At 56.0% G+C, this 23239-nt stretch overlaps 1 protein-coding gene across 1 annotated transcript; it reads right to left on the bottom strand.

The window, feature by feature from the left end:
- Positions 1–23239, bottom strand: MPP3 (MAGUK p55 scaffold protein 3). The gene is made up of 19 exons (XM_075561923.1): positions 22959–23239; positions 22102–22160; positions 21736–21854; positions 21099–21176; positions 20035–20115; positions 19685–19822; positions 17595–17676; positions 16750–16835; positions 15175–15249; positions 12738–12934; positions 11310–11374; positions 10058–10078; positions 9559–9600; positions 4764–4928; positions 4578–4658; positions 2566–2659; positions 2306–2414; positions 1624–1746; positions 1–415 (listed from the first exon to the last, which is right to left on the bottom strand). The coding sequence occupies exons 2-19, from the start codon at positions 22124–22126 to the stop codon at positions 239–241; spliced, it is 1758 nt and encodes a 585-aa protein (XP_075418038.1). The 5' UTR covers positions 22127–22160; positions 22959–23239; the 3' UTR covers positions 1–238.

Raw genomic sequence — 23239 nt, forward strand, 5'->3', positions numbered from 1 at the left:
GACGCTTTAATGAATGAAATGTGTTATTGTGGGACAGGCCTCTCTCGGGTCACGCTTCGAGAAACAACGGACAAAAACCAACCACACACGAAACTTGGCGCTTATCATTCTCTGGAGGGTGAAGGCTGAAGGGGGACTCCACCCCCGCCCACGCCGGAGATTCCTCGATGGTACCAAGAGGGTGGCCAGACGAGATGGTCTTTGAGGTCCCCTCCAGCCAGGACCTTCTAGTACCGAGTTACCTGACCCAACTGACAGGTACCCAGTGAGTGTCCTTGCTCAGCTTCTCCAAGATCACTTGGAGCTGGCAGCAAGCCCTCGGCAGATCCTCCCTGACCAGCACGGCATCCACCAGGTGCCCGTAATGCTGGTCGATGAAGGCGGCAGAGGCGGCCAGCTCCTGCTGCTGCTGCTCCTGCGGAGAAAGGGGTGGTTATGAAGCCCAGGGCCGCTCTCCCCTGGAGTCCCACACCTGCATGGCAGAGGCGAGGGGAGCCAGGTGTCCCGACCTTGACATTTTAAATGATGACCATGCCCCATTTGTAACAAAGCGCGCAGACACGAACAGAGAGGGTAGTGACAACGTGGCATTCAACTTCCAGGAGGCCTTTCGGGCAGTTGACAGACTTGTGTGTCCACACAGAAAACTCCCTGCTATGGATGGAGTCCATCCCGACTCGGGGCGACCCTATAGGACAGAGAAGAGCTGCCCCGAGGAGCTTCCGAGGCCTTAAATCTTTACACAACCAGAAAGTCTGATCTTTCTCCTGGGGAGTGGCTGGTGGGCTTGAACTGTGGACCGTACACCAGGGGTCCTTCCACCCCTGAAACGTGTCGCAAGGGTTCAAAGCAGTAGCATCCGTGACAGAGCGGAAACAACCCGAAGGTGCGTCCACTGAAGAACAGGTGCACAAAATGTGGCCGTCTGTACCTGGAAGAGCATTCGGCAACGAAAAGGAATGAGGTGTGGTACGTGTTTCAATGTGGGTGCACCTGGGAGAGACTGTGCTCAGAGAAAGAAGTCGGATACAGAAGGGCCACATCGTGTATACCATTCCGTTTCAATGGCTCTGTCGGGGCACGTCTGGGGGGGGGTAGATGGCAGTGCTTGAGGGCTTGGGAGGCAATGGGGCCGACTGCTAAGGGGCCTGAGCTTTCTGTTGGGAGGGATGAGCTCTGAGCCTGCTCTGTGAGGATGCTCAAGCCTCCTGAGCTGCACGCTTTAAGCTCTTTGTTGGATGGCACGAGAACCGTAGCTCAGGCAAGCTGTTAACGGCCCAATGCCCCAAACAACCCACATGGTTAAAACACAGCAAGCCCTCCCAGATAACGACTGCTTCCACTTTAAAAGACTTGGGTTTGGTTTCGGGGTTCATCACTCCCTAGGCAGGTGTCAGATCCTTATTGCCAGGGAGAACAAGCCCAGACAATGTCACCCCCGCTGTGGTCCCACCGGAGTGTCTGGTCCGGTGGCTCTCTCCAAGCGTCACCACAAGACAGACTGGGAAGACTGTCCATCCTGCGCCCCTCTGCGGGCAGCGAGCACCCCTGCACGGCTGGGATCACCCCCTCGAACAGCCCCTCTTACGCTTCAGGAAAAAGAAAAAGCAACTTTACACTTACAAGTGGGGCTGCTATGGCCTCGGCTGCTGGGGACACGGGAGGGGCCATCCTGGTTTCCTGAACGGCAGGCTTCACAAATACAACGTAGGGTTTGAACTCCGGGGTCCTCAGTTGCTTCAAAGCCTGGGAAAGGAAGGGCAAGATTATTTTTCTTTGCAAATACCTCCTTGGGAAACCTGCTTGTCAAGGGCTTGGAAACCCGGAGCCGTGGTCTCGTGGTCTCCGTGGAAGAGGTCCTAATCCCACCGGTCACACGCCAACGGGTTTCAACTGGGCAGCTGCTCAGAGCCGCCACTGTGACTCGGGTCTCGGTCAAGCCCAAAGGCCCACTCGCTGCAAGTGGCCTGTTCTAATTCACCTTCGTAAGCCCGTCTCCACCAGCCAGAGACGCAACGTGGATGTGTTTAGTCCAACATCCTGTATGCGATCCCACAGGGCCTAATGAGGCGGCCTGCTAACCGCAGGGTCAGCAGTTTGACGCCACCAGCAGCTCCATGGGAGCAAGATGAGGCTTTCCATCCCTGTCAGGAGTTACCATCTTGGAAGCCCACCGGGGCAGCTCTGCCCTGTCCTGAGTTGGTGAAGTTAGCACCGGACAGAGAATTCCTTAGACTGAACTCGAGTGTCCTGGAAGCTCTCAGTCCCTGCCGGCTGGACATGCCCAGCGAGCCCGGGCACTCACTTCGGGCTCCACGTCCAGCAAGCACACTTTGTTGTGGGCCATGACTGCCCGGATGGCCTCCAGGCTGGTCCCGTAGAGGTTCTCCTTGTATTCGCCATGTTCCAGGAACCTGCAACGCCACCAGACGGGGAAGGTCTCTGACAGAGAAGGTGAGCCAGACTTCCCAGCCGGACTGCTCTCCCACCGCCTCCTCCAGCCCTCCCAGGAAGGCAAGAGGCACCGGGGACACGGACCCACAGCTGCCCAGCCCGCCAGCGTACTTGTGGTGTTGTAAGTCCGCCTCAAAGGCTTGCTTAGTGACGAAGTGATACTCCACCCCGTCCTTCTCGTGGCTCTTTCGGGGCCTGGTAGTGTCTTTAAAGAGAAGAGAAAAAGAGGTGGACATTTGGGCGGAGGCACATCGGTGCCCAGCATGGGCCCACATTGCTCACTTGTCAGGTGCAGGCGGCAAACCAACCTGTGCCGCCCACCCCTCACGTAATGAGACCTCCCGTTGGTAGTGGAGGGAACTGGGGTACAGAGAGGCCAACCCTTCCCCGGGCCTAATGTCCTACCGCCAGGCGGTCATAGTCTGTCTGTCTGTCACAGTCTGTCTGCATCGAGGTCTGTCCCAGGCACACGCATGTCCTGAACCACCCTACGAAACGTCCTCAGGGATGAATTTGGAAGAGGCGCTGGGGGTCCCTCCCTCTCCGCTCGGACGCCTCCCTCCGCTTCCCTTTAGGAGAGCAAAGGGGCCCTCTTCTCGATGACCCCCGAGGGGAGGTTCTCAATTCCCGATGCCATCACGTCTCAATCTGACGGCAGGTGCGGCACTAATTCACACGCATCTGGGCCGTGTGGGAATTTCCCAGCGCAGTGTATTTTCCCACAGATTTCCATAGTAAAATTGAGATGTGCTCGCCCCAGGGACATCCAGGTCCCCCATGGAACATGAATAAGCCTGAAGGGACACAGTGCCCTTTCCAGAGCGTTCCATAAGAGAAGGGGTCTGGGGGGGCTGTTTCTGGCCCTCTGAAGCTTGGCGTGTTCTGGGTGTATGTGGCACCTTGGTCTGGCAGAACCACTGGGCTCACTCTTCTGGCCACGTCACCCCCTTGCTTAGGCCTCTGATGTGCCCCCCTCCCAGACCCCTTTGCTGTCAACCTCCAGCTCAGCTTCATCTCCCACCACACCCTCCACACAAACTCTCCCCAACACCGCTGCATCCCTCTAAGTACACTGTGCCTGCTGCACACACAGCCTTTCCTGCTGCCTCTGCCAGGAAAACTCCTATTCATCCTGCAAAACCCAGTATAAACATCATCCCCTCCGGGAACCCTTTCCTGATCCTTCGGCATTTGACAACAAGGAGCGGTGAAGCAAAGGCTTTGTAGCTGCCCCGGCCCAGATTCCTTGGGGAGCTCCTTTTACTGTCACCACAGCATCGGCTCACACTGGGCACCCCAACTATATCCCTCTGAGTCCAGAGGGGCCGAGAGTGTGCGCTGATGTGGACAAGGACAGCTGGGGGGAGGAGGTGACAGGGAGCAGGCAAGACACCATTGGACAGCCTCGTTAAGCCTGTGACTCTGGGGCGAGGCTGCCTGGGTTCAACTCTTGGTTCCACCACTTATGTCCCTTGTGACCCTGAGTAGGTTCCTTAACCTCTCTGAGCCTCCATATCTTCCTCTGACGTACTGGATGAAAACAGCCCAAGTTCTTGGGAGAGCTGAGTTAGCACATAAAATGCTCCTGGTACAGAACCTGCTGTTTTTCCTCCCCTTCCTTCTCCTCACTACATTCAGAACCAGAACCTCCTGCCCACTGGACCTCAGCCTCCCTGGCTGCCTGTAGTGGGAGGACAATCAGAGAATCCTCAGGAGTGTACCTGCCCAATCAATGTCACTCACCTGGCCCCTCGGCTTCCCAGGACTAGCAGAGATGCTGAGGTCAGAGGGCAGTGTCACTGTGAAGAGGCAGGGAATGGCCCTCCCTGCCTGAGACGCCCTTTCTCAGTGTCGGCTTGAGTCTGCCCCGTGGCCTCCCACGTGCTCTGCACCCCCATCTTAGCCCGGGCAGAAACCGAGCAGGCAGGTTTCTAGTTTCTGCTTCAGAGAGTCCTAGTGGACCACCGGGTCCCACAACACGCCTGCAGCCTGCAGGGTCTGTGGGTCCATGAGATTCACAGTAAGGGCAAAGACAGAGATAGACGGGCGTTTGTTTCCATGAACTAGTCGCACACGTGCGTGTGCACACACATATGTGCACACTGGCCCGGGAGTCCTCTTACGTGGGACAGCAACGCCAAACTGCTGTGGGTTTTCTGCCACCACCTTCTGCTTCAGCTGGTGCAGTCGGGCTCCCAGAGACCCTGGGGAGCAGAGGGGGGGGGGCTGGTCAGAGTCCCCGCTGACGTTCTTCCTGCCTCTCCAGGAAGAAACCCTCCCGACCCTGGGAGGCCCAGGCCATCACCTACCAATCAGAACCACCAGGCGTGGCCGCTCATCGGGCTGCTGCTGGTACCTGGCCACCTCCTCGTAGGTTAGTAGCTCTGGAGACTCAGCTAGCGCGGGGGCCTTTCCGTCCTGTGGGCTGCCCAGCCTCTCCCTGCGGCCCAGCCGGAAGCTCCTCCGAAGTCCAGCTGGGGCGGGGACAGAGGGATGCCACACCCTTTGGCTCAGGACCTCTAGACCTGGCAGGTGGGACTGAGTACTACGGGTCTCTCCTAACCATGCCTCATGTCAGAGCAGGAAGCATGAAGAAAGGTGACCACCTAGCAGCCCCCAAACTGGAGTTCAAGGCCACTATTTACTTGGCTTGTGACCAGCCTAGAGCAAGTCTCCTCACCACTCTGCGCCTTCGTGTGAGGGGGCCACACATCCACAAATGCAGTGTGTGGCCCCCGGACTGGATCCTGCAACAATGAAATGGCTACAAAGGACACCGCTGGGAAAAAGATGAAAATGTTAATGTGAACCAAAGCCTCCCTGCCACCGAGTTTATTGGGCTGCTGGCCACAAGGTCAGCAGTTTGAAACTACCAGCTGCTCCACAGGAGTAAGATGAGGCTTGCTGCTACCAGAGACTTAAGGTCTTGGAAGCCCAGGGGCAGCTCTATTCTATCCTGCAGGGTCGCTATGTAACAAGAACAGTAGTCTAGATAACAACATTGTGATGTTTTATTCCCAGAAGTTGCTACCGGCCCTGAGGTTCTATAAGAGAATGTCCTCGGGCCTTGGTACAGAGCGGCATCACCAGAATCAGGTCATTTGTCCTGTAAATCGTGGGGCCACTGCTCTCTCCACAGGCCTCCGCCATGCCAGACCACACAGAATCCTTAGCAATGTCCATGATCAGTTTTCATCATAGAGTAATGCACGGTAATGTGGTTGTAAACCAATTAAATGTAACATTTCTCGGGCTGTGTGAATACCAAGAGCAACATTGTTACATTCAACCTCTCCACGTTGAATCACAACAGTAACTGAGTGGAAGGCGGTTTTCTTTTAAGTAAGGAACCCTGGCAGCTTCCTGGGTTACACACTGGGTTGCTAACCACAAGGTCTGTGGTTCAAGCACACCAGCCGCTCATCTGGGGAAAGATGAGGCTTTCTGCTCCCGTAGTAAAGCGTTACAGCCTCTGTGCAGGAGAAAGAAGCGACTCTCTCTACAGCAGTTTCAGTCCCGGAAACGGAAGTGGCAGCTCAAGCCTGTGCTACAAGGTTGCTATGAACCGTGAACAACCCAATGGCTGCTCGTTTGGGTTGAGGGCCTGTTCACTGGCATTAGGAACAGTGAGGCAGGGGTTTCCTTCCTGGGATTAGTCAGTTTTAAAATGAGTGTAGGTCCCAACCTGCAGGAGAGGGGGAAAAATCAGGTGAATGTCTACCTCACAATATGGTAGTGCATATTTTCTGTATGCCAATAATCCAGTAGGGTTAAATATAAGTATTTTCAGGGAAAAAATGAAAACACAAAAACATTCTGCTTCTTGCTTAAAAAGCAGAGCCTCTAAAACACCGTTGAGGTAAATACTTCCTTTGTTTCTTTCCCAAACGTTTACTGAGTTGTGCTATCCACCTGCACACCGTTGGTTGGGCAAGTCCTTTAGAAAATGCCCTTGCCTTTGTACAGTCTGTTAGGCGGCGTTTTAAAAGTACAAGTCGTCCCGAGGAAGCATTAACTGCTGGAATGGAAACTTCACGGTAGGCTACGCTATTAATTTTGTTTCATCATTGAGTAGAATCACAGTTTTAGAAGTATGTTGGAGATACTATATTGGCATTTATGGTTCAAACTGGATTTTGTTTTCAAGTTAAAAAAAACAAAACTACTTGTCTGTAAAAAAAAAAGGCCCACATGGAAGAAGCACACCAGCCTGTGTGATCACGAGGTGCCGAAGGGACCAGGTATAAGGCATCATGCAAAAAAAAAAAATACCATAGTGAATGAAGGGGGAAGTGCAGAGTGGAGACCCAAAGCCCATTTGTCGACCACTGGAGATCCCCTCACAGAGAGGTCTAGGGGAGGAGATGAGTCAATCAGGGTACAATGTAGTACCAATGAAGAACACAGCTTTCCCCCAGATCCTGGATGCTTCCTCCCCCCAACTACCATGATCTGAATTCTACCTTGCAGGTCTGGATAGGGCAGAGGTTGTACACTGGTGCATATGGGGGCTGGAGGTACAGGGAATCCAGGGTAGATGATCCCTTCAGGACCAGGGGTGTGAGGGGCGATGCTGGGAGAGTGGAGGGTGAGTGGGTTGGAAAGGGGGAACTGATTACAAGGATCTACATGTGACCTCTTCCCTGGGAGACGGACAACAGAGAAGGGGGTGAAGAGAGACTCCAGATAGGGAAAGATATAACAAAATAACAATCTATAAATTATCAAGGGCTCATGAGGGAGAGGGGAGCGGGGAGGGAGGGGGCAAAAAAAGAGGACCTGATGCAAAGGGTTTAAGTGGAGAGCAAATCGCTTTGAAAATGATTAGGACAAAGAATGTACAGATGTGCTTTATACAATTGATGTATGTATATGTATGGATTGTGATAAGAGTTGTATGAACCCCTAATAAAATGTTTAAAAAAAAGAAAGAAAGAAAGAAAAAGAGTCACAGCCGCAGAACCCAGGACTGCGCCCTCCGGGGTCTCTGTGAACGGCAGCAGGGAAATCGTTTGTCCCGGTGTTTTCCTTTCATGACTGCTTTATTCTCAAAAAAGGTCATTAGCATAGGTTAACAAATCTAACTAAAGATACGCAAAGCCATCGAGTCGATGCTGACTCATAGCGACCCTGGAGGGCGGGGTAGAAGTGCCCCGTGAGTCTCCAGACCATCATCCGCAGGAACAGAAAGCCCCACCGCCCTCCCGGGAGCCGCTGGAGGTTCCGAACTGCCGACTTTGCAGACAGTGGCCCAGCGGGTAAGCAGTGCGTGGTCACCACTCTTTACAAATTACAGTATCGAAGTAAAACATGAAGAAGAAAAGGATCTCTTTTTGAATCAGCTACTACAAAACCACTGGCAACCATGAAACCAACATCATGAGCTGGCAGCCCCTGCAGGCGCACCGCGTGACCAGAACATCCCTGTCCCTGAGTCAGAAAGACAGCTGAGGGCCCGTCAGAAGGTTCACAGAGCACTGGAGCGCAGGCTGGGCCTGGCAGGTGATCGGTCCATGTCAGCGGCACTTGTGAAAAATGCTCTTCTTAGTGGGGACGGTGATGGGAAACAAGAGCTCTTCCCAGGTGGGTTGGGGGATGGTTTGAATACGGGCGAACCACCGAACTACATGACGTGCAAATTCTACGTCAAGAAAACGGTTTAAGAATTCTTCTGGTGAAAACTGGGTGAAGGGAGACGTCAGACAGTGTAAGATAAGACAAAATAATAATCGATAAATTATCAAGGGCTCATGAGGGAGGGGGAAGTGGGGGGAGGGGGAATAGTGAGGAGCTGATGCCAGGGGCTTAGGTGGAGGGCAAACGTTTTGAGAATGATGAGGGCAATGAATGTGCAGATGTGCTTGACACAATTGATGCTTGGATAGATGGATGGATTGTGATAAGTGTTGTATGAGCCCCCAATAAAATGATTTTTTTTAAAAAAAAGAATTCTTCTGGTGATAACTAGAGAAACAGTTATTTTTAAATGATACATTTTTTTCTGAAACACGGCACAACGGTTTTATAGACAGTCATTTTGGTGGCACGCCCTCTCGACAGGGCCACTCGGTCTGGCCGGCACCCCTCCCCGCTCCCGGTGACATCACTGCGTAGAGGACAAGGTGCCCACAGCGAACTCTCCCGTGGCTCAGGGGGAAATATGTGGCTCCCAAAGCAGCGGAATGATCAGTGAGATCGGGCTAGACACATAAATAAACCCGTCATGCCGACGGCTGGCTCCTAGAGGCCCGTGCAGACCCGCTCTGTCTGGTGGTCCAGGCTGTAGTCTCCTCCCACCAAGTGGCCGGAGGGGGGAGCAGGGGGGCTCACACTGCCGACTTTGCACTCTGCAGCCGAGCGCTTAAGCAGCAGCGGGTCTGGGGAGAGGGTATGGGCATTCCTCGTGGAATTCCTATGACTTTTCAGTAAATCTGAAACCATTTCGAAATCTCCCTGCCATCGCGTCATAGAGACCGGGCCCATGGGACGAGGGAGACCTGCCTCTGTGGCCTTCCGAAACGGCAGTGGCTCTTCATGGGGGATTTCAAAAGCTCTCTGCTTTGTCTCGGAAGCCTTTGAAAAGACAGGCCCTTTTGAGAAGGATGATGGCAACAAATGTACATATGTTCCTGACACAATGGATGGATGTATGGATTGTGGTAAGAATTGTATGAGCTCCCAATAAAATGATTAAAAACAAAAACACGGGCCCAGAGGACAGCAGTGAAGGCCTCTGGGAGACTGGGGAGAGGCTCCATCACTGTGTGCTGTGTGGTGCTGGTGCCAGTACTGAAGAAACTATGAGTAAGACGATGTTCACAACACAAATGCCTTTCACTGAGTAGTCCCTGGCCCTTACCTCCCCGCCACCCTATCGCCGTGGAGGCCCTTCCTGCCATGATCCCCTCCCTCACCTTCCAGGGTTCCAGTGAAAGCTGCGGTGAGGGCCCCAAGGCCCAGGAGAGAGAGAGGGATACCACAGGCTCAGCTACTCTTAAAGACATCCTGAGCTCACTCTGCCTGTCTCCCCCACCCCCCAACCCAGGAGCTTCAGGAAGGGCTGCCCCTGGGCCAGGGGTGCAAGGCAAGAGCCCCCGTACTTACCCACGTAGTGGCCCCGGGGGCTTCCTTCACACTCACAGATCTCTGGAACCAAACAGAGAAGGAGGCCCAGTCAGGTGAGCCGGACACAAGCCAGCGAGAGGGGCCGTGGCAGGGATGCCCAGAACATGGCCCCTTGGCGAGGTGTCTCGGTGGGGGCTCAGGAGGAGCCCTGTGTCCTGGCTGCCCCAAGGTCTTCGTGTGTGCTGCTCCTTATACTTAGTCCCCAAATTGCCCATCCAGACCCAGGTGGGGATTCCAGGCCTGATCAGGGGTTCTGAGCCAGCCGTCCCCTTGAGTTGGGATCCCCATGAATAAGGATGGGCTTATCACTCCTCCTCCCACACCACCCTCCTGCCAGGCCCGTGGGCGGGACTCATGCCCTTGAGACTCAGCAGCTTCTGGGACAGGCCGGGCCAGCTGGCAGAGGTGTGCCACAAGCAGGAGGGGCTCGTGGGAAAGGGGGCCCACAGAGCGCACAGTGAAGCCGAGACCAGCCTACCTTTGTCACAAGCCTGATCATCTGCGGTTTGCACAAAAGACAGACGGGGGGACAGCGTTAGTGGAGGGGAACCAAGAGGCCCTGCAGCCGGGGAGCAGCCATGGGCCCCCGCCGTGTCTACAGAGCCCCCCATCTGTCCCCTCCGCGCTGTGAGCGGTGGTGCGTTATTGAGCTCCGAGCCTCTCATTAGTGCCCCTCTGTGGGGCTCATTACTGGGCTCAGGAAGCCAGTACCTCCTGGCATCACAAGCAGCTGCCTTAAGAACCAATTATTCAGCAGCCGCTCCAACTTGAGACAGATCTGGAATGTGGCTATCGGCCATGGAGCCAGCGAGCGACTCACAGAGGGAGGGTGCCTGCCACGAGGCCAGGGCCTGCTCATGCCCCGCTGGGATCCGAGGCGCCTGGGCAAAGGCAGACGCAGAGGGCGGAGTGAGCAGAGTGGGGAGCCAGCTGGACCCAGGACACCTGGAGCCTGCTTGGGTCTCTCACCTCGTCACCCGACCTTCTGGTCCCCAAAAGGTCAGACCCAAGGAAAGACTCCTTTCTCACTTCGGCCTCTGATCCCAGGGACTCAGAAACCCAGGTCAGCTCTAATCAGTGGACCTCAGAAGCCCGGTTTCCCCTTGGGGGAGGTTGGGGGATGGGGGGAGCAGATGCCAGCTTTCCTCGCCTTTGCCTTTGAGGTCTTGTGACAGCGGAAAGGTAAGCAGGCATCTGGACGTCTGTTCTTAAAGGTAAAGTGCTGCCCAAGTTGCCAGATCAAATGTGGGTCGCCGGTGACACTGGGATTTGAGCAAGCACCACTTTGGTTTGAATAGCAGGGTGCCCACACAGTGCACGGGGCAGACTTATACCAGGAAAATGATGCGGTGCTTCTCTGAACTGCAAACTGAACTACTGGGTGGCCTGCATTTTCAACCACGCAGTCTGGGACTCCAATACAGGAGAGGGGCCAGTCCTGGGCCTCTCCATTCCCTGCAAGCTCCAGTGGCTTCGACCCTTTCCCGGATCCGAAAGCCCCCCTTGAGATGTTCACTAACGCTGGGACACACAAACGCAGTTGTACAGGTAATTTGGGGAGCGAAGTGAGCATGCCAACCAACGTCCTCTCTGGGCCCCAGATAGAGACGCCCAGCCCACCCCCACCTCTGGAGGCCAGCAAGCTCCGACAGGGCCCTTGACACCTCTCAAGCCTCTGAACCCTCACCCTGGTCGCCCCCTTGAAGCAGCACCCCTGCCAGCTTACTCACAGGGGGGCTTCTTGAGGTTCTGGGGACTCGGCAGGGTGCCCGTTGCTCTCCGGAAGCTCAGTCGCCTGTGGGGACACAAGGACAGGACTCAGGAGCTGGGACACAAGGACCAGTCCAGGGGAGCCCTCCAAACACTGAGGGAAAACAGGCCAGGCCTGCAGGTCGGCACAACCGGGAATGCTGAGGACGTAGGCACGTTCAACATGCAAGATAATGAGTGCAATCTCTGTCTGTCTGTCTGTCTATGTCTGTCTCTATCAGGGACAAATCGGAGACAACTGAACAGGGAGGCAGTGAAGTCACATGTACAAGCCTTCCTCCGAGAAGCCTTCTCATGAGCCCAAACCAACACACAAACACGGAAAACCCCCGCCCATTGACATCAGGTGGCTTCCAGCACATAGCAACCGTAGGGGCGGGGGGGGGGGGGACGGGCGACCGCCCAGCAGGGTTTCCCAGGCTGCCGCTTTAGGGAAGCAGATGCCACCTCTATGGGGCAGGTGGTGGGCTCGAACCACCAACCTCTGCACAGCTGAGCATCTAAACTCAGCCCCGCCAGGGCTCCTTGTGCGTGCCTAACCTCCCAGCCTGAACGCGCAGGAAGCGGGCCTCCTTCCCAGCAGCACCCAGCCCATTTACATAAAGGGACCGCTTGACCAGCGCCCGGCTTTCTCAACCAATGGTCAGCTCTTCCCACAGAAGCCCTGGGGCCCCAGAGGTGCCTTGGAGACCAGCTCAATCCATAACCCATACTTGCTGCCTGTGAATGAATGCTACATCCCCTGATAAGATATCAGACAGCCACTAAAATCACACTGTCGTATGCAGCAATGTGGGGAAAGTGAATGTTGTCAAAAATACATAAATGAAAAATAATAATAATTTATAAATTATCAAGGGTTCATGAGGGAGGGGAAAAATGAGGAGCTGACACCAACGGCTCAAGTCAAAAGAATATTTTGAGAGTGGTGGCAACAAACGTACGAATGGGCTTGACAACAGACATATGTCCAGATTGTGATAAGAGTTGTACGAGCCCCCAATCAAATGATCAATAAATAAATAAATAAATAAGAAGGCCACAGATTCTCTAACACACGGAAGGCAGGAAGGAAAGAAATTACTCAGCTTAGCGACAAGACTTTGGGTAATCTTCTGACCCCTCCTTTTCTATACTTGGCTATTTTGTGTCTCAACTTTCTCCAAGTATGTATTTTTAAAATATGCACCGACAATAAACATTTCCCTATTTTCATCTAGAAACCAAATGGCCACCACTGCTAGTTATGGGACAAGGGGAACACACACCTCAGGGAACCCCTTTCGGCTGTGTCGACAGAGACCTGGGGACGTGCTATAGACCTGTACCTCTGGCCCCTCCAGCGCCACTCCCCTGGCCCCCAGCCCCTCCAGCACACCCAGACCTACCTCTCCTGGAACTGCTTAGAAGGAATGAGGCCGGCTCGAAGGTTAGTGTCCCCCACTCGCTTGGCCTGCCACCACGTGGGGTCGTCCTGACTCACCACCTCCAGGACCTGCCTGCGCTGGAAGGGCAGGCCTGCCTCCTGGCAGGGAATGGCCCGGTCCTCCCGAGGGTCATAGTAGAAGAGGGCCCGCATGAACACCTGCAGGGGAAGGGCTGCGGTGAGGCTGGCCTCCCTGTGTGGACAGAGGCCTGTCCACGTCCTCACTGAGGGTCAGTCAAGCCACAGGTAGCCTGGAGAAGAGAAAGCTACTCGGAGATGCAATGCCCACATCGTTGGAGTGTTCTGAGACCATTCGGGATCGCGTAGCCAGGAACTCCATCCGGGATCAGAAAACAGATCGATGGGAGTCCAGGCGGAGATTTCTCTGTCCAACCTGAACATGTCCACGGGTATCTCATCTGCTGTCCTCAGGACGGCCTGCTGGGTCTGGGGCCTGCCGGTTTCCCACCTTTGACCCTGTGCAGACATCTCCCAGCCCTCTCTGGGAATGAAGGGCCTTTGAGCTTCCGTCTCGGGCTGTCAGAGCGCCGACCCCCAGCTCCGTCTTCCCCCTTCCAGAGACCAAGGTGGGCGGCATCTTGTCCCACTCCTCATTCTCTTCTAGAGTCAGTGGCTCGGGGAGGAGATGTGGAGGGCTGGGTTCCAGGCCTGGGCAACATAGTGGGGCCGCCATGCAGTGGGTCGCCCAGTGTTTTGCTTTCCCAGTGCGTCCGTAAGGGGTGCTGCAGTCCACTCAGCATGCAGCTGCGTCCTGGGAAAGGTGCCCACGAAATATCATGGGAAAGGCCGGAAGGGGACCCGGAGACACGGGGTGCGTGCCACACACCGTTGGAAACGTGGCTCAGAGAGACTCGCTGCTTGTATCCAGGAGGACAAGGGAGGAAGAACAGGTTTTGAAAGTGACTGGGGTATCGATGGTGCAGCGCCGCTTGACACGACTGAACTCCTGAAGGGTATGGTGTCTGGATGACGTCCTAATGAAATGACTTGGGTGCGGGGGGGGGCGGTGGCGAGGGGGAGGGTGCATTCTCAGCAAAGCGCACCGGAGCAAAAGGCAGCGTGCCTGTGTTTGTTCCTATTTTCAGGACACCAGAGTCCTGTTCTCTGGGAGGAAAATTAGACGGGGGTTTCCTTAGATGCAAGCAGATTCCTTTAGGTGCTTATGAGAGAAGATTCAGTCAGATAATAGTAAGGACTTCCTCACCACAGACTGTGGGGCTTAACCACCAGTGGTCCACAGTGGCCACTTCCTTGACTACATCCCCTTTAGTGGGATGGCTGCCTATCCTTCCCCCCAACACCTGTACTGGTGTTTCTTGGGGGTCCCCTCCCATTCAACTATTTGCATTGAGTCCTTCCTTAACATGAGCTTCTAGGGGACCTCAAACCAAGCAGAGATGACAGCAAGGCCTTCAACAAAGCGCTGGAAACCATTGAGGGAAAAACCAACTCACTTCCAGGAAGTAGATTCCGGCCCATGGCGGCCCTACAGGACATAACTGTCCTGCAGGTTTCTGGGATGGCTGCTCTTGACAGGGGCACAAAGCCTCATCTTTCTCCCTTGGAGCCATTGCAGGTTTCGAACTGCTGGCCTTGTGGTTAGCAGCCCAACCTGTAACTCACACCATCACCAGAGGTCCATTCAGAAGGGAGCCTTAAACCATCTTCTCAGCTCAACACTCCTCACTCCCTCTTGGGCACCCTCCCCCCCTTGGCTCTTTCTGGCTGATCCCCCAACATGTTCCTCTCCACGGTGCCCTTGAGCCTCTGTACATGCAGACCCCTCTGCCGGAAACCCCCTCCCCTTCTCCACCAGGAAGCCCGACTTGTCTTCCCCTTCCTCCGTGCTTGCCCCCTCTGCGGGCACCCGCTGCACTGTGACACCTTGCAAGGCCCCTGTGCTTCTCTGGACGGAATGGGACAGAAGCTCTTACCACACAGCAGGGAAAGACCTGCTCCCTGGCCGCCTCCTCTGCACCCAGAACCCTAGAAGCTATGACTCACCCTTTTCCCGAGCACCAAAGGGAGGCTCCAGAATAGAGTGAATAATTATACAAATGGCAGTTGCTTAAATTGGTTCCCAATGCAGCACCCTCAGTGTCTCCTCCTCCTCCTCCTCCTCCTCTTCACAGGCGGGTTTTCTATTTCTATTCAAATAACCTTGCCTTTCATTAGCAAGCCATGTCAAATGCTGCTTAGGAAGACCCAGGGTACAAATAAATGAATCACTGTGACTTCATTAAAGTTCTCTGTTGGGCACACGTTCCTAGGGCCGGACGTCTGGTCTCTCCCGGGATGACTGTTTCAGAAAGCTGACTAGGAGCCTCCCACCACAGCCACCCCTCATCCCAGGCACCCAAGGAGCCAGTGCTCCCTACCTTGCTCTCCTTCAGGCAGTCCTCCTCCTGGGTGGCCGGGATGATTTTCAGGGTGATGGAGCCCTGGGACTGAGCCTAAAAGGGAGGAAAGTCAGGCCCTATCACCTTCCTGGTCTGACCCTCCGTGAATTCGTCTAACGCCCCAGGCCTGTAAACTCAAGCTCAGAGAGTCAGGTTCACTGCCTCTCTTGCAGCCCACCCTTCAACTGGGGGGCTAAGCTGCAGCCCCTGAAGTCACGCTCAGGAGCCACGAAGCCAAGGCTCAGTGTTTTCATGGGACAAAAGGCAGGAGATTTTACATGAGAACCAAAAGGCAAAAGAAGCCTTCATTTCCAACTCTCCATCCCTCCTGCCTGTCCTCGCCACAAAGGCTGCCCTGACCTTCTTTCTTTCCTCAGGGATTATCTGAAGGAGCTACTTCCATTTCATTGTCCTCTCTCCTGCCCCATTTAGGGCTGCCCCCCCCAGTTTGTATTTCCCTTTTTGCATCCATCTTCCTCAGTGGCCTCTCCTCTGTCAGGTCACCCCTACTTCTCCAGGGCTCCCCTCTTCTCCAACCAGCAGAGTCCAGGCAGCGTGCTCCCAGACCACAGGGCCCCGCACCCATCACTCAGGGAGCCCAGACCCTCTGCTCTGGGATATATGAAGCTCAGTGGCCAGAACGGGAGGGGGAGTAACTGTGTCTATTCAGACTGTCTGCCACCTGGGTCTCCTTTGGGGGAGCTCGGAGAGAGCCTCCTCTCTCCAGATCGCGTCCTGTTCCTGCCCTAGAACTCACAGACTTTAGCAGCACAGTGTGCGCTGTCGGGGCAAGGAGCTCAGGGACCAGGGCTCCGCATGTCCAGTTCCCACTTACACCTCCCCTCACCCACAAATGGACCGGGAGGTTGCTGTCTTCTAGCACTTAGTGCCTGACAACCCCCTTCCAGCTTTGAAGTGCTTTCCGGATGTTCACAGCCTAATGGGAACCATATATGGGTTGAGAAACACCACACACACACACACACACACACACACACACACACAAAACTGCACTGTCATGGAATTAATTCGATACCAACTCACACGGACCCTATAGGACAGGGTAGAACTGCCCCTGTGGGTTTCGGAAACTGTAAATCGTTACAGTGGCAGAAAGCCTTGTCTTTCTCCCAAGGTGGGACAGGCAGGGTTGAACCGCAGACCTTGAGGTCAGCAGCCTGATAAAGAACCCATTACACCGCTCCCTGCTCTATCGCTACTCTACAGGGAAGGAGAGTGAAATTCAGAATGGTCTCATGACTTGTCCAAGACGGCACCACTGGAAAGGGATGGAATCGGAATTTGAACCCAGGACTGGCTGCCCTCCGAGTCCTAGACCCTTTGGATAAAGAGGCTGTTTTGAGAAGGTCCCAGAGAAGCGACCCCAAGAGCCAAGGAAAGTGTCTGTGCTGAGAAAGAGTCTGAGAAGGGCAGGGGGCCTGGACGCCCACTCTTCCCGTCCCCTCTTCCCGGCTGCCTCATGAAAACTGCCAGCCCCATGCAGAGCCCGGCCCAGGCCTCTGAAGAAGCCCACCAGGCAGCGCTGGCACGGACCAGAATTTGGCTGATCTCGTCGGGCCGCTTGTGCAGGACGGCGATCCCATTCACTTCTCGGAGCTCGTCCCCCACGTGCACCAGGCCTGGAAGACAGCAGGCCCAGCGTCAGGGAGAAGACTTGCCCGTCACAGCGAAGATGGTGCATCCCACCCACCTATTAGCCCCTGGTGTTGACTGGCAAGTGTCTCTGCATATTAAGGCTCTGTTTGCTGCTCAGCTTTGTCCCAGACCAGCGTCAGCATCAGGCAATGCTCGGCAGAATCTGAGCCAGGCCAAATCCAGGGAAGTGGGGGGCCAGCCTATGGCTCCTGGCTCTGAATCTGCGTTTTAACAATACCTCAGAGGGATGTCTGTGCTCCTTGCTGTTTAAGAAAGTCTAGAAGTCTCCACACAATGGTCCCCAACCACTGGACAGAACTTCCTCACTAGGGCCAGGGGTTTGCCTCCCAGGTTAAGGCATTCTTAGACATACAAGTGCTCCTCGATGCTTTCCACCAAAATGTTCCTCCCCGCCTTGGGAATAGAGGCTTGCTTACTCCAACCTGGGGAGTGGGGGAGAGACATAAACTGTGTCTCTCTTGTCCCCCAGTTAAGAATGACCCACCAACCATATGCTCTATGATTACCTCCCAAAGTCCTTAGCAGTTCATGAGCTCTTTCCTAATCACTCCCAACGCTCTGTGGTTTGGGAAGCAAGAAGAACCCCAGCCTCACTCGCAGACTAGTAACAGATAGAAGCAGGGCATGGGGGGCAGGGGGGACGGGGGAAGAACTACAGGCAAAGGGGGAAGGCTTTGGAAAGACAGCTGTCCCTTCAGCCGGACTGCACGACCACCACTCACCGCTCCGGTCCGCCGCACCCCCTCGCATGATCCTGGCCACGACCACGGCCCCTGAGTGCTCATCCCGTCTGATGGTGGCACCCTGCAGGGGACACAGAGCAGGCCGGTCCTAAGCAGCCCCAAACCGCAGACTCTGACTTACTGAGCCCAATAGAACCTCCCACCCTTCCTGCTGCCCACCCCAAGAGACAGAGCAGTGGGAAACAGCCCCACTCAGAAGAGGTGCTCTTCAAGTTGGGTCCCAGGGCACGGAGCCCCGGTGCACAATGGGGTGAGATCATTGTGGTGGGTTTTCGTTGGATGATTTTGGGGGATGTGGGTGTCCAGGTCTTTCCTCCCAGTCCATCTTTGCCTAGAAGCACCGCTGACTCCTGTTTGGCGTCATGGCACCACACAAGACTGTGGGCCGACGGGCGGTGGCTTTACTTGAGGTGCATGGACGGTGAGACCCTTACCGCTATCCCAGCCTCGGTTTAGGGAGCAGGGTTCAAGGGCACACAGCTGTTGAGGAGCAAAGCTCTTTGTGACACTGAATCCAGTGCCTCCTCTCTCATGTCACAGCCCCTTGCCACTCGCAGGGACAGTTAATGAGGATAAAGCAGGCCAGCCGATTCTCAACCTACCTCTAAAACCCACGGAAGGGAAATGGGGCCCAGCCAGATCACGTCCCAGCCAGAGCTCGGGGACTAGGGCATCGCTCCTGTTTAAAACCTCGCAGTGCGCCCCACTGTCTTTGGGGTCGGGTGAAGCAACTGGACGGCCGTGGACAAGCCAGGCCTCTATGATCTGACCTCCTCGATCCCGCCCTGCCTTAGATTTGGGAATCTAGTCACCACGGGCAGCTCAGCACTTGCTGAGCACACTGACTGTCCAGGGCTCCGCACGTGTGGTTCTGCCTGTCGGCAAGGCCCTTCCCCTCCCTCCCTTTTCCCTCTGGCAAACTCCTTTCCCTTTGCCAGGAATTCAGCCTGGGCATCACTTCTTGCAGGAAGCCTCCCCAGTCCCCCCTTTCTCAGACAAGATTATCACTTTCTGTCTCCTTCCCAGCCCGCCAACTCCCAGAGGCAGCCACTGGCAAGATTCAGTAAGCAAAGAGGGTGGGTTGTGCTTCAACACAACTTGTGTGTGGGGAGGTCAGAGCTTACAGGCATCTTCCCTGAGGGTGATCAGTTGCCAGACTGTAGTGGGCCCCACTCCCTGCTGTTAAGGACAATGGACAGGCCTTCAGTCAGTTATCTACTTGGTTCCTGTAGGTGGGGTTCATACCCTACTGATAATGGTTCCTATGGAGATCCAGAGAACAGATCAAACCAGCTCCATGACATCCAAAGTTAAGCTGCCACCCTGAATCTAGGAATGGCCCAGCTTGTCACGTGTATACCCCCAATCCCTCTTCTTCCTATTGTGTGTATGTCCCTAGATTGTCCCCCTCTCATTGCTGTATAACCTATAGTGCAACCCCTTCCTGTGATGTAAGTCTTTACCTGTAATCAGTGGGCTTGCACGACCCCAAAAGGTACATAGGCCTGGGTTAGCGATAGAGAGCTCGCTTGCTTGGCTCCCCCTCTCCTCTCCCATCCTCCTTCCCTTTCCCCTTTCTCCACGTGGACCACCAAGCCGGGCTGAGGTGAGCATGCTACCACTAAATGTGTCTGACTCCATGATTGCAATATCTCTTTTATCTCTCATGATCTTGATGACTTTAAAATAATATTTATGTGTCTCAACCATACAATTGTGCTTACTGAACCCGTGATTAGGGGTGGGGGTCTGGCCTCCCCAACTCAAACCACAAATGGAAACTTCAATTCTAAAAATAGGTGGTAGGCTACCTTGCCCACCTCTGGTGCAGGGGTTCAGAGTCGGGGCTGCCCTGTACACAGAGCTCGGGGTTCTTTACTATGCTAACAGCGCGTGGCCATGGGGGGTGCTGTATCTCACCAAGAAGGGGGGCCCTGCTCACAGCTGCTATAGGACTGACACTGAGGAAGCAAAGGCGTCAGGGAGGTTCTTCCCAGATGAATGGGCCCAGCAGGGCCGCAGTGCGAGGATGGGGGTGCGAACGGGAAAGAGAGGGGGGTGCCACATACCAGGGGCTCCTTGTTCTTCACCAGGCGGACGATCTTCACCGATTCCTCTTCAAACTCCTCGTCAATATTGTCCGGCAAAGGAGGGAGGACAGGGTCGAAATTCTTCTGGGCCACCGTGTCATGCACCATGAGCACGGCCTGTCGGGGAAGTCAGAGACACAGAGGGCTCTGGCCTGCAGCTCGCCAGGGTCAGAGGGGCCTTGGCCGGGCAGCGGTACGATGGTCTCATGCCAGGGAGGCTATCCACCCACCAACACCGGCCCCGGTTCTTCACTCAGACTCAGGACCTGGCACTCCCTGCCCCCCATCCCAGAAGCCGCGTGGGCAGGTGGGGACTGCAGCGTGACTACCCTGAGGTGGGGGGTGGACAGCAGCTGGAGCAGCTCCCTCTCGTCACTGTGCACGGAGGCGGCCTGCAGCTCCTCCATCACCTGGAGAGGGTGAGAGAATGCCATGGACAGTGGGGGCACGGGGGGAGGCTCCCTGCCAGGCGCCTCCTCAGGAGAGCCTGGCTCCCCAGGCCTCAGACCCAGCATTCCCCAGGGGCTGATGCAGGGCTCCTGTACACTGGACCCTCAGCCACGGCAGACCACAGCACAGGCTCCCCTCTCCCTCTCAGCTCAGGGCAGACCCTGCAGGGCCCCGGGGCACTTCTCAGCTCAGAGGCTGGGGAGCCCAACGGGAGCGAAGCCCTCGCTGCATGCCCTTGGCTTTGCGTGGATCTACTCAGTTAGCCCTCCCCACGAGCCTAGAGGAGGCAGGTCCAACTGTACCCCCATGAGAATTTGGAGGCTCAGCTTCAATCTTCTGCCCCCAAGGCTGCACCGCTCTGAAGTGGCAGGAGTAGGCTTTAAAAGGGGGACCATGTGGCTCTACAGTCTGAGCCGTTCCTCACTGAGTCCTTTGGAAGGAAATCGGGGTGCAGAGCGTGATATGTCTGATCACAGAGCAGCACTGGGACCAGGAACCAGGCTTCTAACAGCACCTGTCACCCTCGGTGGTGGAGGCAGATTCAGGGGCCTGCACCCATGCCGGTCCCTCTCCTGAGTTAGATGGAGGGGCTGGAATGGCCAGTGCAACGCAGGGACTTCACACTGGCCTTCAAGTCCGAGCTCAGAGCTCCAGGCCTCAGGGCGGTCTGGCCCCCAGGATCCTGTCCAGACACTCATTGTGCAGCCGAGGGAACGGGCTTGCTCTGGCACACCCAGCGTGGGCATCACATGTTACTGTGTCTTAGGACCTGGTCCAACACTCAGCGTCCTGCCTGACTGTCAGGAGGCCCAGGCAGGAGGTGACCTGGAGACATCTCTTGCAGGAGTCCCTGGTTCCTGATGTCGGTCACCTGGCTAAGCAAGGGCAGTAGGGCAAGAGGACAGGACCCTGGGCATCACCATAAGGGACATCCCGAGCTTACATCCTCGGCGAGTGCCATGGCACTGTGCAGCACGGGGGTCGGGCTCTGTCTCTCATAATAGCGGAGCTTCTCATGAATCTGCAAAGACAGCAGGTTTCTGGCTGGGGACGCCTGGACCAGCCGCCCCAGGTCTGCCCCTGAGCCCACCCACCCCACCCACGGCACCGAGGACACCTGGGCCTGTAGACTGGGTCACCCTCTGGGTGGCAGAGGATAAACTTTGCTGACTGGGCAAGAGGAGTGACTAGAACTGACCTCTGTAGCCCACTGGCAGCTTGGAAACCAAACTCATTGCTGCCCAGTCAATTCCAACACCTCCTACCGCCCACCTAGGTGGAAGTAGAATGTAATCTTGCAGAAAGGAGCCTGGTGGCACCGCAGCTCGGCCGCCAGTGGTTCAAATCCCAATAGATTTAGAGAGTTAGAAATTCCCAGGGGAAGAGACCTGTGCCTTCTCTCTGTCCTACAGAACGGCAGGGAGTCCAAATTTGACTCAGAGGCAATGGATTTGGCTTTTAATTACGGAAGTAGATCACCAGGACTTTCTTCCACACCACTGCGGGACAGACGGGAACCTCACCTGGCAGCACCATAGGGTCCCTAGACCCTACCACAGGACCGAAGGGCGGGGCATTACCTTCATTAAGTAACTGAGGCTCTTCTCACTGAACACGTCTCGCAGGAATCCCATCTCCTCCTTGTGGTTGGAGTCCGGACGAAGCTGAGAGGTCAGCAGCGCCAGGGTCTCATGCAAGCCTGCAGAGAGGGAGAGAGATGGGTGTACTGGGCACGCCCTGCCCCTCAGGACCCCACTTGCACACACACACACACACACACCCCACCCCCACCCTCACCACCGACAAACAACCCAGGAGCCTGGGCAGCTCCCCAGGCTCTCAGCCCCAGGGCTTGGTGGTAAGGCAGCTCCTGAGGGCCAGCCCCAGCCAGCCTGGCTCCCTCTCCAGCCCTGCCTGCAGAGTGAATCCCAGCACTGAAGACTCACCCGAATCCTCTGACAGCACAGGCATGCCTGTCTGTGCCCACCGGCTCTTCCTGCCGAGTCTGGGAGAGAGAGTGGAGAGAAGGCTAAGGCTCCACCAAGCACCTTCACTCGGCCTTCTTACAGCTCGGTCCCTCACAGAGGTGGGGAGGGGTCAGCAGGGCTGGGCCACATCATTATACTCCCCTTCTTGTCAAGGACCAGAGAAGAGACACTAAGGTTGGCAGAGGACACCCCACCCCAGGGTGCCAAGCACAGTGTGGGGTGATTTCACAGGACATTGTCCTGAATCCACACCAACTCTTGAGAGCTAGACAATTATATTTCCATTTTACTGATGAGGAAAGAGAGGCTTGCAATGCTCCCTAACTTCTGCAAGGTGGTGGAACCCACATGCAGCCCTCGCAGGCTGGTCCAAGAGGTGCCTGGCGGTGGTCGTTCAGCTCCAAGGCATCCCCTCTCCCCTGTCATTTTCTGGGAGGGCTCGCTCAAGTCCCCATCTCCAACCCCCTTCAACAAGTACCTGGCTGGGCCTACAAGCATCTCGCCTCCCCACCCCCAATAACGGGAGCGGACCCAAAGGGCGCCTGGAGAGTGGAGCGCAAAGAGGAGGTAGAGAAATGAGAGTCGGTTTCTACTATGCAGGAGGGGCCCCCAATCTCAGAAGCCACCCCACACACCCCCAGACGCTAGGCAGCACGTGGACCTCAAAAAGTCCTTCTCCCGAAGGGGACAAGGAGAGTCACGACTCCTACACCCCGCGAACAGGAGCCCGCCCCACCGCGCGGGGCACGGGTGACGCGAAGGTGCAGACGGCCGGTACCCGGGCCCTCCAGCCCGCCGCCGCCGCGCAGGCTCACCCTTGGGCTTCCTAGGCGGCCAGCCGCCCACTCCAGCGCCTCTCGGCAGGGACCTGTGGGGCGAACCGGGAGCGCGGCTGGGCCAGGGAGAGGCGAGCCCCGGGCCCCGGGCCCCGGGCGCTCGGGGGCGGCCTCGGAGGATGCTCCGCGGCGGGCAGGGCGCGGGGCGTCGGGAGGGGCACGGGGGAGGCCCGGGGCTCGGCTGAACGCGGGGCCGCGCGGGTGCCCGAGGGGCGGGTCTCGGCCAGGCCTCCCCGCCCCCGGGCCCTCCCGCTGCGGCC

The sequence above is a fragment of the Tenrec ecaudatus genome, chromosome 10, assembly GCF_050624435.1.
Source record: "Tenrec ecaudatus isolate mTenEca1 chromosome 10, mTenEca1.hap1, whole genome shotgun sequence".
Classification (NCBI taxonomy): domain Eukaryota; kingdom Metazoa; phylum Chordata; class Mammalia; order Afrosoricida; family Tenrecidae; genus Tenrec; species Tenrec ecaudatus.

Excerpts from the sequence above, each read along its gene's own strand:
- MPP3 (XM_075561923.1), bottom strand. The coding sequence starts at position 22,126 with ATGCCTGTGCTGTCAGAGGATTCGG. Across the intron at positions 10,079-11,309 it reads GAACCTCAAGAAGCCCCCCT|ATGATCAGGCTTGTGACAAA; the intron begins GTGAGTAAGCTG and ends TGCAAACCGCAG. Across the intron at positions 416-1,623 it reads AGGCCATAGCAGCCCCACTT|GAGCAGCAGCAGCAGGAGCT; the intron begins GTAAGTGTAAAG and ends CTTTCTCCGCAG.